The sequence below is a fragment of the Notolepis coatsorum genome (assembly GCF_963971535.1).
Source record: "Notolepis coatsorum genome assembly, chromosome: 7".
NCBI lineage: Eukaryota > Metazoa > Chordata > Actinopteri > Aulopiformes > Paralepididae > Notolepis > Notolepis coatsorum.
The window spans coordinates 17,650,290-17,664,836 of NC_140171.1; the positions used below are offsets into that span (position 1 = coordinate 17,650,290).

At 45.7% G+C, this 14,547-nt stretch overlaps 1 protein-coding gene across 1 annotated transcript in view; it reads right to left on the reverse strand.

Moving 5' to 3' along the window:
• Nucleotides 1-14,168, reverse strand: part of LOC311231459 (cAMP-dependent protein kinase catalytic subunit alpha-like) — a gene marked incomplete at its 3' end in the record, with an annotated part of 58,420 nt that extends 44,252 nt beyond the window's left edge. The window contains exons 1-6 of the mRNA XM_084318059.1: nt 13,652-14,168; nt 8,413-8,474; nt 5,947-6,075; nt 5,273-5,371; nt 5,045-5,127; nt 4,731-4,857 (exon numbers count right to left, since the gene is read on the reverse strand). Of these exons, the coding sequence (XP_084174185.1) occupies nt 4,731-4,857; nt 5,045-5,127; nt 5,273-5,371; nt 5,947-6,075; nt 8,413-8,474; nt 13,652-13,703 (552 nt within the window). The 5' untranslated portion in view covers nt 13,704-14,168. The remainder of the gene's footprint in view (nt 1-4,730; nt 4,858-5,044; nt 5,128-5,272; nt 5,372-5,946; nt 6,076-8,412; nt 8,475-13,651) is intronic.
• Between the last annotated feature and the right edge of the window lie 379 nt (nt 14,169-14,547).

The following is a 14,547-nucleotide window of genomic DNA, read 5'->3' on the forward strand; positions in this document are numbered from 1 at the left end:
GCCAAGAGAATAATAAAAGACTCTAGCCACCCAAACAACTGCCTCTTTGAACTGCTGCGGTCAGGCAAGCGATACCGGAGTCTCATGGCAAGCACAGAGAGACTCAGAAAGAGCTTCTATCCCCAAGCCATCAGGATGCTCAATGACAATTAACGCAATGTAACAAACCATCAAACACACTCACAGCACACACACCCACATGTACACACCCACTTTAAATGGACAACTCACTGTAGCACCCACTTTAAACACTTTAGACACTAACACACTTTATATTTATATATTATATTATTGGCAACTCATTGCACCTTACCTTACCACCACAAGGTGGCACCACAAGCTACCTCATCTCATCCCATTTACCTCATCCCATTTATATTGTATTGTAAACACACTGTAAACACTCTGCATTGTATATTGCACCTCATCCCATTTACCCCATCCCATTTATATTGTATTGTAACTACTCTGCATTGTATACTGTGTATATTGAACATTTGTGTCTTGTTTACACTTGACTTTCTATTTCATACTTATTATAATTATCTATTTTTACCTAGCACACTCTCAGGAGCAAAACAGAAAGAAGCATTTCATACAAAAGTATCCTGTATTTCTGTAGAATAGAATAGAAATACTTTTATTATCCCGTGGGAAATTAGACACTGCAAATCGCTCAACATTTATAAAGAAACTTGAACTTAACCTTTCACTACCACACTGCAGACGGTTAACCATCTGTAGTGTGGTAGTGAAAGAGTTAACCTCCTGTAGTGTGGTAGTGAAAGGGTTAACCCTTTGTCGTATGCCAGTGAAAGGGTTAACCGTCTGTATTGTCGCAGTGAAAGGGTTAACCCTTTGGTAGTGTGGTAGTGGAAGGGTTAACACTTGAGACTCCCCCCCCTGTTGCAGAGTTTAAAACCTCAATCTCCAAACCATTGTCAATCAAGTTGTACGTGTTTTAATTGAATGTTATCCTTACTTTTGTCTCGCCTTGTTGTCTTATTGTTATGCTTTTATATGCTTATTTCTGTATGCACACTCCACGTGAATGAGGGCAACCTCGGTTTTAAGTAAAAGTTTGAAATGAAATTAAATGAAACTACAGCCTGCAATAACGTGCCGTGCCTCCCGGACTGGAATAGGCATCTGGTAACTTTGTGTCGTCTATAAAAAGACCGAGGAGACCGAGGAGACTGAGGAAACAGCTCATTCGCTTGTGAAGCCTTTTGCCTCCTCAACCCATTCAAGCGATCGAGTGCCAAAAATCAAGCTAGATTCTTTTAAAAAAGCTAAATAAGGGCAGAGGAGAGAGAAGAGGATGATGAGAGAGAGAAACACAGCCACCGAAGGGTGCGGACGGTGGAGGCAAGCAGTTCTGTCTCGTCCAAAACACAGAGCCTCTCCCGAGCGCTTTTCAGCGCTTGGATGAGAATATTGGCTGGGTGGTGGAGGTAAACGAGACGGTCCTTCAGCTGACGTAGCGGTTTCGCTCACGGTGTGACCGGCACTTCTCTCCCTCTCTCTTGAACCCAAAATGAATCCCACACCAGAGCTGTGGAAACCAAGTCCATTTATTCTTATAAATTCTCTGGCTGGAATCATGCATTCGTCCAGGAAAAACAGCCTCCCTTGAGTAGTGTGTGCGGGCCTTTCCCTAAACAATGGTATAGGGGCGCAGAGCCGCTATGACAACATGCACATTTCGATTTTTTTAAGTAAATTAAAGCTTGGGGCTTACAGACAGACTCATCATTGTCTAATACGTGATTGCTCGGTCCTCCGTTCCTTTGTTACACTGTGTGTGTGTGTGTGTGTGTGTGTGTGTGTGTGTGTGTGTGTGTGTTTTCGTGTTCAATGTTAAACTATTGAGCAACCTTATACACTATACTTCATGTTTTTTTTTAATGTTGCAGGAAATTACAAATGCCTCCCCGGGGGCACAGCCCCCCTCCAGACCACCCCCTAGTTGAGACAAAACCCCCCTCCAGACCGCCCCCCCTCCAGACCACCCCCTAGTTGAGGTATAGCCCCCCTCCAGACCACCACCTAGTTGAGGCATAGCCCCCCTCCAGACCACCCCCTAGTTGAGTCACAGCCCCCCTCCAGACCACCCCCTAGTTGAGTCACAGCCCCCCTCCAGACCACCCCCTAGTTAAGACTCAGCCCCCCTCCAGACCACCCCCTAGTTGAGACTCAGCCCACCTCCAGACCACCCCCTAGTTGAGACTCAGCCCCCCTCCAGACCACCCCCTAGTTGAGACTCAGCCCCCCTCCAGACCACCCCCTAGAGAGGGGTGAGAGAGAGAGAGAGAGAGAGAGAGAGAGAGAGAGAGAGAGAGAGAGAGAGAGAGAGAGAGAGAGAAGAGAAAGGACAGATTGCAGTGCGACTGATTCAAATTGTAGAAATCGTATGTAAACTGTAAACAAGCATGCTGGACCATATCTAGCATGACGTGGCCGGTGAGCTAGCATGACGTGGCCGGTGAGCTAGCATGACGTAGCCGGTGAGCTAGCATGACGTGGCCGGTGAGCTAGCCTGACGTGGCCGGTGAGCTAGCACGACATAGCCGGTGAGCTAGCGCGACATAGCCGGTGAGCTAGCATGACGTGGCCGGTGAGCTAGCATGACGTGGCCGGTGAGCTAGCACAACGTAGCCGGTGAGCTAGCATGACGTGGCCGGTGAGCTAGCACGGCGTAGCCGGTGAGCTAGCATGACGTGGCCGGTGAGCTAGCATGACGTGGCCGGTGAGCTAGCCTGACGTGGCCGGTGAGCTAGCACGACGTAGCCGGTGAGCTAGCACGACATAGCCGGTGAGCTAGCATGACGTGGCCGGTGAGCTAGCCTGACGTAGCCGGTGAGCTAGCACGACATAGCCGGTGAGCTAGCATGACGTGGCCGGTGAGCTAGCATGACGTGGCCGGTGAGCTAGCATGACGTAGGCGGTGAGCTAGCGTGACAAAGCCGGTGAGCTAGCATGACGTAGCTGGTATGTTCGGATTCCTCGCAATCTCTACTTTCACATGACACCACTATCTTCGGTCAGTCAAATAAATGCAATCAACTTAAAATTTCATCTGTAAAACGAAATATTGTTCAAAAAGAGACTGAAGATGCACTTATTAACACTTTGATCGCCATGGGTTAAATTCATAATTTACCATCCCTCGCCATCTCTATTTGTCTATGGAGAAGTTCCCCTTCTTTGCAGGGCTATAACTTTTTTAATTATATTGCTAAATTGCCATTATTATGGCCCATTCAATGTCCTATATGTATTGTTCAGGGTGTAGCAACGTTAAACTTTTTCATTCACATATTCATACTAAAATATGGTCTAAAGTATAAGTATGTTTTTATCGTTTTCTGCAGCTTTCTTCAGAAAGTGATTTATAGCCCTAAATGCATTATATTGATGATCAAATACAGTTTGGTAGGAATCTGTGCGAGATAAAAAATTTCAACTGGATGTGGTTCTAGAAGTTTCTACATATCATCTGATGATGACCGGATGGGCGGGGAATCGTTTATAATTCCGTGGGCAGCGTTAGATGATTCATCCAGAGTGGGTCATATGTTCATCATAGCAGTTTATATGGAACACGTTAGAATATAACGCTGAATCTTACCGTGGCTTCCTCGCGCCGCTGGCAGATGAGCGTGGAACAGAATTTTTTCTATTATGGGATGGAGAAATGCCCGATCCATTTCCAGGTTGTATAATAGTATATACGTCCAAATCATGTTGTTTTTTCGAGTTATTTGCACCGATCGATGTTCACTGTGTCAAGACGGAGTCTCTCTAACGATAGCGAGTGCCCGGACCACATATGGATGAGCACTACCGGTTCAAAGGCTCATTTCCGGTTGGCGATCTGCCGATCGGCCACCAGATGGCGCTCTTGAACCGCTAGAGAGTTGAGTGGAGCTTTGCAGTGTGTCTCAGGGCTCCGGAGGGGAAATATGATTTCGATGACAGATTTTGGAAATATTGACATCAAAGACGAGTTACGGCGTCTTCGGCAGAATGAGCATGGCTAGGAATGACGTCTTAACTCGTCCCCGGCGATCATAGTGTTAAGTGTTGTTTAATTTGATGACAGGTTGTTTAATTTTCTTTGTTTGTTTGTTTAGTTGGGTTGATTGGACGCTCATAGAGATGTTTGCTTTTGGTTCATGTTTGTATAGGATGACAATGACTCGTTGGTTAAACTGGACTTTTTATATTTTTACTGTATCAATAATTGTATGTTCTTCTGTTAATTTTACTCATTTATTTTATTTGTATTTATTTATTTACTGTATTATTTGTTGTAATGTTGATTGTGCGTGGACCCCAGGAAGATTAGCAAACTGCTACGGCATAAGCTAATGGGGATCCTTTAAATAAACAAATAAACAAATATGTTCAGGGGCGACAGTGGCTCAGGAGGTAGAGCAGTCGTCTGGCAATCCGGAGGTTCCCGGTCCTCCCGGGCAGTGTGTCGATGTGTCCTTGAGCAAGACACTTAACCCCTAATTGCTCTCGATGAGCAGGTTGGCACCTTGCATGGTTGCCTCCGCCGTCGGTGTGTGAGTGAATGTGTGAATCAATGTGTAAACAAATTTGAGTAACAAATTGTAAAGCGCTTTGGATAAAAGCGCTATATAAAAAAGCAGCCATTTACCAAAAAAGCAGCCATGTTCCAAAGGCACCGTGTGTTCCATGGTGTCAGTGTTCTGAGTCACCTGTATGTAGCCCTGCTGGTCAATCAGCAGGTTTTCAGGCTTCAGGTCTCGGTAGATCAGGTCCAGCGCGTGGAGGTACTCAAAGGTCAGGACGATCTGAGCCGCGTAGAACCGGGCATGAGGCTCGCTGAGCATGAGCAGACACACACACACACACACACACACACACACACACACACACACACACAGAGGAACAGAGAAGAATCATTCAATAGAGAATATTGTGTGTGTGTGTGTGTGTGTGTGTGTGTGTGTGTGTGTGTGTGTGTGTGTGTGTGTTCATATTCAGTGTTTCTGTGCGGTCAGCCACTAACCTAAATCTGCCAATTCTCCGTAGATGCGAGAACATTTCTCCTCCCGGTACGTACTCCATCACCATGTACAGGTTAGTGTTGTCCTGAGGAACACACACACACACTGTTACTGACACACACGGTACGTACTCCATCACCATGTACAGGTTAGTGTTGTCCTGAGGAACACACACACGCTGTTACTGACACACACGCTGTTACTGACACTGACACACACACCCTCCGTACCTTGAAGGAGTACTCTACCCGCACCAGAAAGGGGAAACTGACAGCCTGCAGAATCCTTTTCTCATTCAGAGTGTGTTCAATCTGCTTGAGCTTCACCACCTAGAGAGATAGAGTGAGATAGATGGAGAGAGCGAGATAGATTGAGAGAGAGTGAGATATTGAGAGAGAGCGAGAGAGAGCAAGAGAGAGAGATAGTGAGAGATAGATAGATAGATGGAGAGAGAGAGATCGTGAGAGAAACAGAGAGAAATAGAGTGAGAGAGAGCGAGAGATAGATAGATGGAGAGCGAGATAGAGAGATAGTGAGAGGCACAGAGAGAGATAGAGTGAGAGAGCGAGAGATAGATGGATGGAGAGAGCAAGATAGTGAGAGAGAGATAGATGGAGAGCGAGAGATAGTGAGAGGCACAGAGAGAGATAGTGAGAGAGAGAGAGCGAGAGATAGAGTGAGAGCGAGAATGGCACAGAAAGAGAGAGAGAGCGAGGGTTTATGCCAGTCGTTTATGCTAGGTGTTATACTACTGTTAAATGTAGTTAAAATAAGGGGGAAAAAACCTTGTCAGGTAGTAAGAATACATTTTTTTCCTTAAATATATAGTTTTTTTTCCTACACCTTTGAGTGATTTTTTAAGTGGGGCCCTTGTGGACCCCTGTACCCCTGACCGGCAGCCTACCTTCTGCTTGTTGAGGATCTTCATGGCGTAGTGCTGTCCCGTCTCGCTGTGCTTCACCAGAATCACGCGGCCAAACGAGCCCGTGCCCAGGGTCTTCAACCTCTCAAACTGCTCCAGACACGCCGTGTTCTGAGAGAGAGAACGAGGGGGAGGGCACTTTGTTTAAATCAACTGCCACAAAACGTAAGGGCTTCTGTCCACATGGTGCCTTTTTCTGGCAGGAAACCGCTGGCAAGGCACGGAGAGGCGCCAATGATGACGACAGCGCCTTTTTCTGAAAGGTTCAGCACTGGGTTGAACCAGCTATGTGTGTAGGTTCTCTCCTGAGTTAAAGGAACACCCCAACATTGTGTATTTCAGTTTGTGGTGTAATCCTGTGGAATGGCTTAAGATGAAGAAACTAAAATGAGCAAGAACATTGTACAGTTCAAAAATAGGTATAGGGAAACTCTCATTGATGAGTACAAAAACGAGGAGCTCTAAAATTGTTACTTTTTATTTCTACTAAAATCTTTGTTACTTTTTATTGATGTTTATGTTATTTTAGGTTTAAAAGAGATTTAGTTTTATGTATGATATTGTGAGGAAGGGGCAGGACTAGATAAGCATTTGCTTCCTTCTGCATCTTCTCGAACTCATTTGTTTATCGTTTAATGAAGAATGTAAGATCTCATATTTTTTTCTTTGGTTGATTGTTCGAGATAAAATAAACTCAACTCTACTCAACATTATAGGAAATGCGCTTACCGACTTATCCAGAGTCAGACAAGAAGATAGATACAAATTTCCTCTCTGGGCGTTCAGTAGAAAGCACAGCACTCAGTAGCTTAGCACAAATGAATGGACGCGGATACGGACCAGCTAGCCTAGCTGTTGGCCAAAAGTGTAGCTGTAGGCTAGTGGTCTGTATCCACTTCCATTAATTTGTGCTAAGCTAGGCTAGTCTGCAGCCGGATAGCTTTCTACTGAACACACAGAGGCGAAGACGGTAAGCACATATCGCATAATGCTGGCGTGTTCCCCCCTCCTTTTTCCTCCGTTTTTCTCCCATCCCAATGTTAGTCGTTATGCCAATTCCCAATCCCCTTCCTGGTCGCTGCGCACCTACCCCCTACGGTCGGTCTGGGAGAGTGGAGGCTATCACATGCTTCCTGTGTAGCCAATCAACCGCTTCTTTTCACCTGGCAGCGCGGACTCTCACTGAGAGGGTGTAACGTGTGGAAGGATCACACTACCCCCCTTAGATCCTTTCCTCGCTGAGCAGGCGCCCCGACCGAACTGTAGGAGTCGCTGTTTACAACGACCAGGACCCACCCACCAGCTTTCCCACCCCTAACACTGCCAATTGTGTTAGTATGAACGACCAGCCAAGCTGGTAGCAATGCCGAGAGCTGGGCTCGAACCCAGCATCTCCTGCACTAGTGGCGAGCGCCTTGCCCACTGCGCCAATTAGCCGCCTGCTGGCGTGTTCCTTTTAAGTATAACGTCGACACTAGAGGCTTAGTAACTACTAGTTTGTTTTTAACTAAATCAGCTACTAAAATTGGTTGCACCATGATTACCTAGGACATAACCTAACTAGTTTGGACGTAATCTCCATTTACATTTTTTTATTAAAGAAGTCTGCATGCAATTCTGTTAATTAATTGCAATAAATAATTGAAATCACAAAACCAAGTGAAATAAACACAAGTATTATTTCTGTACAGTTAGGCAACACTGTAGTGCTGTGATTAGGCTGCATACACACATGACAATATGACTATATGTAGCACATGCTAGTCAACACATGTAACACAGATACAACACATGTAAAGTAGGACAGTAACAAAAAAAATTAAACACAGATGAAACAGACCACAGTATGGTCACATTGGGTGGGGGGGAGGGTAAGGTATGTAATGTACCGGTATGTATGTAAAAGTCTAACTTTCTTACTGTCTTCTATCATGCACTCTTCCTATTATTATTATAATATTATTATTATTATTATTATTATACTAATATGTCTTTTCTACTATGCACTCAACACTGCAGCACCCAGGTTTCAGCACTGTTTGAAACTTGAAAATTAAAGAAACTTGTTTGATGAACATTGTAACTCAGTTGTAAGAGTTGTGCCCTTCCTGCTGACTTGTCGTACAGAATTTGTAAGTCGCTTTGGATAAAAGAGTCAGCTAAATGACTAAATGGAATGTAAATGTATGTATGTTTTTTTCCTATTAAACAAAGGTAACACAAGGCTAGTACTTCAATTGGAAGGTTTTGTTTTCCTCCCCTCGTACATACAGTACACACAGACAGACAGATACAGTAGGTAGATAGATAGAATAGATAGATAGCAGTCAAATAGATCACTAAATTAGGATAAAATATCTCAGGAACTGTCACATTATGCATGCAGGCCCGGCCTCACTCACTCCATTCACACAGCATAGACTCACTCACACGCACACACACACTAACCTGTGCAGGGTTCTCCCACTTCTTCAAGAAGTCCTCTTTGGCTTTAGCCAGGAACTCTTTGACTGTGAAAGAAGATTCACAGGGGAGACGCTTAGCCTACGTTGGTGTGTCAAGAGGGTTCAACTGTTCTTCAACACGACCCAAGCACTGCAACAACAAGCTCATACAATAACCGTCCAATCCTACGTATATCATAGTGTAACCAAGTGGATTTGAATGCTGGGACCATAAGATCCAGTCAGCTGCACAAACCAGCTGTGTGATCTCAGTGCCTTAACCCCCGAGAATGTGCGTGCGTGGATGAGAGAACTGCAAGGACACACTCCTTGGGGGGGGGGGGACGACTGTAAACTACACAGGAGTCACTTCTAGGGGGGGAGGGCGACTGTAAACTACTGAGGGGTCATCGCAGTCAACCAGCACCTGCTGACGGGTCAGACTCTTTAGCTCAGCTGGTTAGTGCGGCCACATGTGGATCCTATGGTCCCAGGTTCAAATCCACTCAGTTACAATAGTATTCTTATGACATGTACATGCAATGCCATAAGCTAATTTTCCCCAAATGTTGGCGTGTTCCTTTAATGTTAATGAAAGGAACATGTTGCTCTTTCTCACACTGTGGTTCTTACTAAAGCACCGCATAGACCCACAATGTCTGTCACTCACTCACTACCACGCTGCCCCTATTTGCAGCTCACAGGCACGTTGACAAATTTTTCAGAGAGAATGCCCTGATGATGCTTTTCAACTGTTGCTGGAGCTCATTGGCCACGGTGGTCATTTAATAATATCCACCTACTTACATCTTTATGGGGGCAATTACACCAAACTGCATTTGTTGTTCAACAACAAATCATGACTTCAATAAACAACCGAGTCTATTAGTCTTAACAAAACAGTTTTTTGGTAATTCTTAGGCTAATATAAATTCCAAATACATTTAGGTCTTAGTTTTTGTTGTTTTAATTTCACCCCCTCTACGAGGAGCTAGCCGAGTTGAGGAGCATGTTCAGCCATGGACTTCTCCCACCACAACGCGCCTCTGCCAATCCTTCCTGCCAATAGTAATAGTGTGAGAAGAGCAACATGTTCCTTTCATTAACATTAAAAGAACACGCCAACATTTTGGGAAATTAGCTTACCATCTTCTCCAGAGAGAGACAAGAAGATAGAAAGCTATCTGGCTGCACGTTAGCCTAGCTTAGCACGATGGATGGAAGCGGACAGTGCCGGTTAGCCTTCGGGAGAGGGGTTAGTTGGACAATGCCTAGGCTAACCGGCACTGGCCGCTTCCATTCATTGTGCTAAGCTAGGCTAACGTGCAGCCAGATAGCGTTCTACTGAACGCACAGAGAGGAAACTGGTATCCATCTTCTTGTCTCTCTCTGGAGAAGACGGTAAGCTAATTTCCCTAAATGTTGGCATGTTCCTTTAACATTTCAGGGTTCTCCGGCCCTGATACTTCATGAAAACCCTAATGTGAGTTTGTTAGTGCTGCACGTGGAGAGAGGAAGAGAATGAGCACAGAAGTGTGTGTGTGTGTGGGCGGGGGGGGGGTTCTTCGGTGCTTCCAAATTTAAGCTGAACAATACTCATATTGGGCTTTTAGACTGCGATACATTTGGATCACTAGTCACTACTGATTAAGTAAGGGATAATGTATAGCTACGAGGTCATTGTCGCAAAATAATTGACCGACACAGAGTTTAGAACACAGAGGCGCAGCCGAGGTGTTTTAAACGTCAGTGAAGGTCAATTATTTTGCGACAATGACTGAGTATAGCTATACATTATCCCGCTTATTACATGGCTAACTTACTAAAAATATACCTAATTCATCGACAAGACGAGATCAAATGCAGACGCAGTTGTTCTGTGGCTCTGTCAGCCCAAATAAAGTGATTATTATTATCGGCAGCCGGCAGGTCTGTGGTCTGATTGCATGACTGAGTGCAGCTGTGCATATGCTGAGCCGCACTGATACAGTGTGTGTAGTGGGCTTGATTGGTCCAGCTGCGCACAGCGGTCATTATTGTTCGGCAGAGGTCCGTTATAGAGTAATATCGGACATCTGACGAGCGCTATTGACCAATCACAAGCAAGCATTTTGGCGAATGTGAAAACGCCATGTAATAATCTTAAGTAAAGCCAACAACAGTTAAACTAGTCGCCATCGCGTCTGGGCAGAAAGCCATGACCATGACCTCGGTCTAATTAATATCTAAAGAACAACAGAGGAGGAGTTTATTTTCACCTAGACTTCGTTGTGGACAGCCGACGGGTTAGGACCTGGCCACAGTGGCTGGTGGATTCAGAATTCCATCTGCCAACTTCATGTCTTAGTGGTCACATTTGTTTTTTAAGAACAGCAGACAGATGGAAAACAAACATGGCGACCGACAACAGCGTGGAGCGACGTGCAGTGCCCTTAGAGCCAAGGGCCACTTCACTGGGATCAAACGTGGTGCCAGTTAAACCTGTCACCACGACTAGTCCAGTGGTTCTTTTCAAGCCCAGCCTCCTGCACACAACATCCACACTCACTTTAAACATTCACTTTTTAAACAATTACACCATATTTGTTATATCAATTCCTAAAAGACTTGCACTACCTAATTTTTGCAATTTGTTCATTTTAGTTTTGTATATTGTGTATAGTGTTTTGGTCTTTATCATTTAACTTTTACAATTAGCTGACGCTTTTATCCAAAGCAACTTACAAGTTCTGTACAACAGGACGGGTACAACTCTTCTGTACTGTACTGTATGAAGCACACTAACAGGGGGCTCATACAGAACCAAGCATTTCACAATAATGTACATGTACCTTATTTATATGTGACAAATAAAACAAAACCTGAAACGTGGCCTATTAAGCCAACTTATAAGGGAGGCGTTTATGCTCCTCGTTGGATGGTAAAGGAACTGGCAGAAGAGAAAAAGTACAGAACAGACTGGATTGTGATTAAAAATAAATCCATCCATGCAGTTTCATGTCTACAGTATAATAACCATGGCGACCACCTTAAAGATCTGCCGGGTGAGATGAGATAAGGGAATGAAAGAAAGCCTTATTTAAGTGGCTGTGAAGCCCTGTCTGAAGTCTAGCAAGCATAACAAAACAGGATCACTTTCTTCTCGTCAACAACTTTAGGCGCAACACGCAAGTTCAATACTATTCAACGAACAGTGCCGCTGAGCCATAGCTGCCACCCTCCTGCTGACTGCCACTAACCCAGAGCTGTCCCCCTCCTCCTGCTGACTGACCCAGAGCTGTCCTCCTCCTCCTGACCCAGAGGTGTCCCCCTCCTACTGACTGACCCAGAGGTGTCCCCCTCCTCCTCCTGACCAAGAGCTGTCCCCCTCCTACTGACTGACCCAGAGGTGTCCCCCTCCTGCTGACTGACCCAGAGGTGTCCCCCTCCTGCTGACTGACCCAGAGCTGTCCTCCTCCTCCTGACCCAGAGGTGTCCCCCTCCTCCTCCTGACCCAGAGGTGTCCCCCTCCTCCTCCTGACTGACCCAGAGCTGTCCCCCTCCTCCTCCTGACCCAGAGGTGTCCCCCTCTCCTGCTGACTGACCCAGAGGTGCCCCCCCTCCTCCTGACTGACCCAGAGGTGTCCCCCTTCTGCCGACTTGCTGTTCATAATTTGTAAGTGGCTTTGGATAAGAGTCAGTTGAATGACTAAATGTAAATGTGTAAGGCCACCATTTCACCGATGGCTTTAGTGTTGAGAGTGAGACTCAGCACGGTGCTACTGTACATCGCCTCACCAGCCCCCCCTCCCCCGTTACAATCCAACGTGTTAAGTCTTCAAAAAGCCAATGGGGAATCCCACGGTGTAATCCGATGTCTTCATTATGTTCCACTGAGGAAATGGTTGCAAAAAAACATACATCTTATCAAACATTATAATGCGTTCCATAGGCCTTGAGCTATCCAAAGTTTCCCGGCTACATGTATAACCACCAGCCCCAGATTTTACATCCTGGTGACATCACCGACTGGAGGGTTCTTCTCTTCCTGATTTCTAGCTTTAATAGATAGTGGTGCATGTTCATAACTACTGAATGAACCGCCCTGAGGCACAGAAAGAAAGGGAATTATGTGAATTCTGAAAATTGCTGTCATTCACCTTTAAGATTGCAAACGCCAAAATGAAAAAGGGAGATATTGTGATGTTGTAATATTAGCAATATTTCAATGTGCTGAATGACAGCATACATTTTTCAGTATGGGTGCAGGCCACAATGGGAATCAAACCCCTCAACCTGGCTGGCAGTGGTATTAGTGCCATGCTCATAGGGCCAAGCCTATGAGCTACATACTGTGGGGGCAGATCTGTATCCGAGACAGGTTAACTATAGGCCACTTTCTCCAGACACAGCTAGCTTGGGGTTCAGGTCTAAATGGGTGCTCATTGAATGATGTTGAATGACTTCTGTTGGCAGTGACAACATCAAGGTGGGTAAACTATGAACTGCAGCCGATGATCACATGACTCCCCCTCTATGGCGAGCTGCTAGGGCTGGACCTCTGGACTTGAACTGTGCTGCACTGTATCCATGTCGCCAACCACTGCACTTTACTGTCTTATTGTTGTCTCACTGTTCTGCACTTATTTATTATTATGTTTATTTCTAATTGTGAAAAAAATAATCAATGCACTGTAATGTCGAATCACGTTCCATTTGTACCTGTACAATATGGTGAATAAAGTAATCTGAATCTGAACCAATAATGACAAAAAAAGATATGGCCTATTACTTTTTTTTTACAGCATAGTCAAAAATGTGTGTAACTTGCAATCAATCTGATACTTACATATCCATTTCAATCGTAAATATTTGTATCATCTCAAAAGGGGTTAAATGGTAAAAAGCTAAAGTTTGAGTTTAGGTGAGTGAGTACATCCTCCACTACACTGCAGGTGTGCTTCACAAGATTTGACAGTAAATCCCTCAATGATGAGAATATGTTGATCTGAAACTTGGTCCATGGGGCTTGAATAAACATTAAACCACTGAAAGTGCAGATACACACACACACACACACACATGTGGATTTAAACGAATTAGACGAGGGGAACTACTACCCAGCAATATGCTTATTTATTCTATAACAGACACGAGGGGGCTCTAACTTGACTAATGCCAAATCTGAGATCGCATGTGGAACCGAACACGGGTTCTAACATGTTATTGATCATCACGATGCTGATGATGATGACGGTACCCACCGCTTTCCATCTCGCTGCTGCCTTTCCTGGCCGTGGGCGCGTTGTTGCCCATGATGGCAACTTGTCGACCGGCGGCAATCCGTAGCTCTCTACCCGGCCCAGCAGCCTCCGCCTCCCGGTACCAAAGTGGGTTTTTAGGCGAAAGACGCGGTTCCCTGAAAACCAACCGGTTGTAACGCTGGCGCTAAGCCTGTGACAGCTGTTGTTGCGAGACTCAACTCACTCCACGTTTAGCACGTTGACTTGATGAAAAGCCCCACAATGCGACGAGCTGAGCGGACCGTACGGAGCGACCGGAGACCCTCCTCTACGGATCTCGGCCCGCCGGGGCTTCGTCTCCGCCTGCCCCACCTCGCAGCCCCTGCCGAGGCCAGCCGGCACCCACCGCTCTCCCCCTTCTATATATAAAACAAAAAAAACACCGACAGCGGGGGTGTGTGGCCAGTGTTCCTAAGCGAATGCTGTAACTAATAAGACCCCTCTCTCGTTGCCGAACCCGGCTAATGCAATTTTTAAGAGTCAATGGGTTCCAAAAAAAAGGGTGATAATTTGTGGGTCTAAAACAACAGAGCCTCCCGTGGACGCGGAGGTGAGAGCGGAGCTGAAGGAGCTACAGCCGAGGGAACGTCCCGCCCACCACGAGCCTAGAACTGCGATGACTGACAGGAGGGACCGTCCCGCCCATGAGCCTAGAGCTGCGATGACTGACAGCCAGGAGGGGGCGGGGCGATGATGTCGGTTGGCCACCTGTCTACAGAGCTACTCTTTGTAGAGCTGTGACTGGCCGAATACTATCAGTCAACAAAAAAGCAGCCCGCCCCCGCCCTTGCAAAAAAAAGAAAAAAAACAGCGACGTCACTGATTATTTTCCTCCCGAGGACGCCCACTTTCTCCTC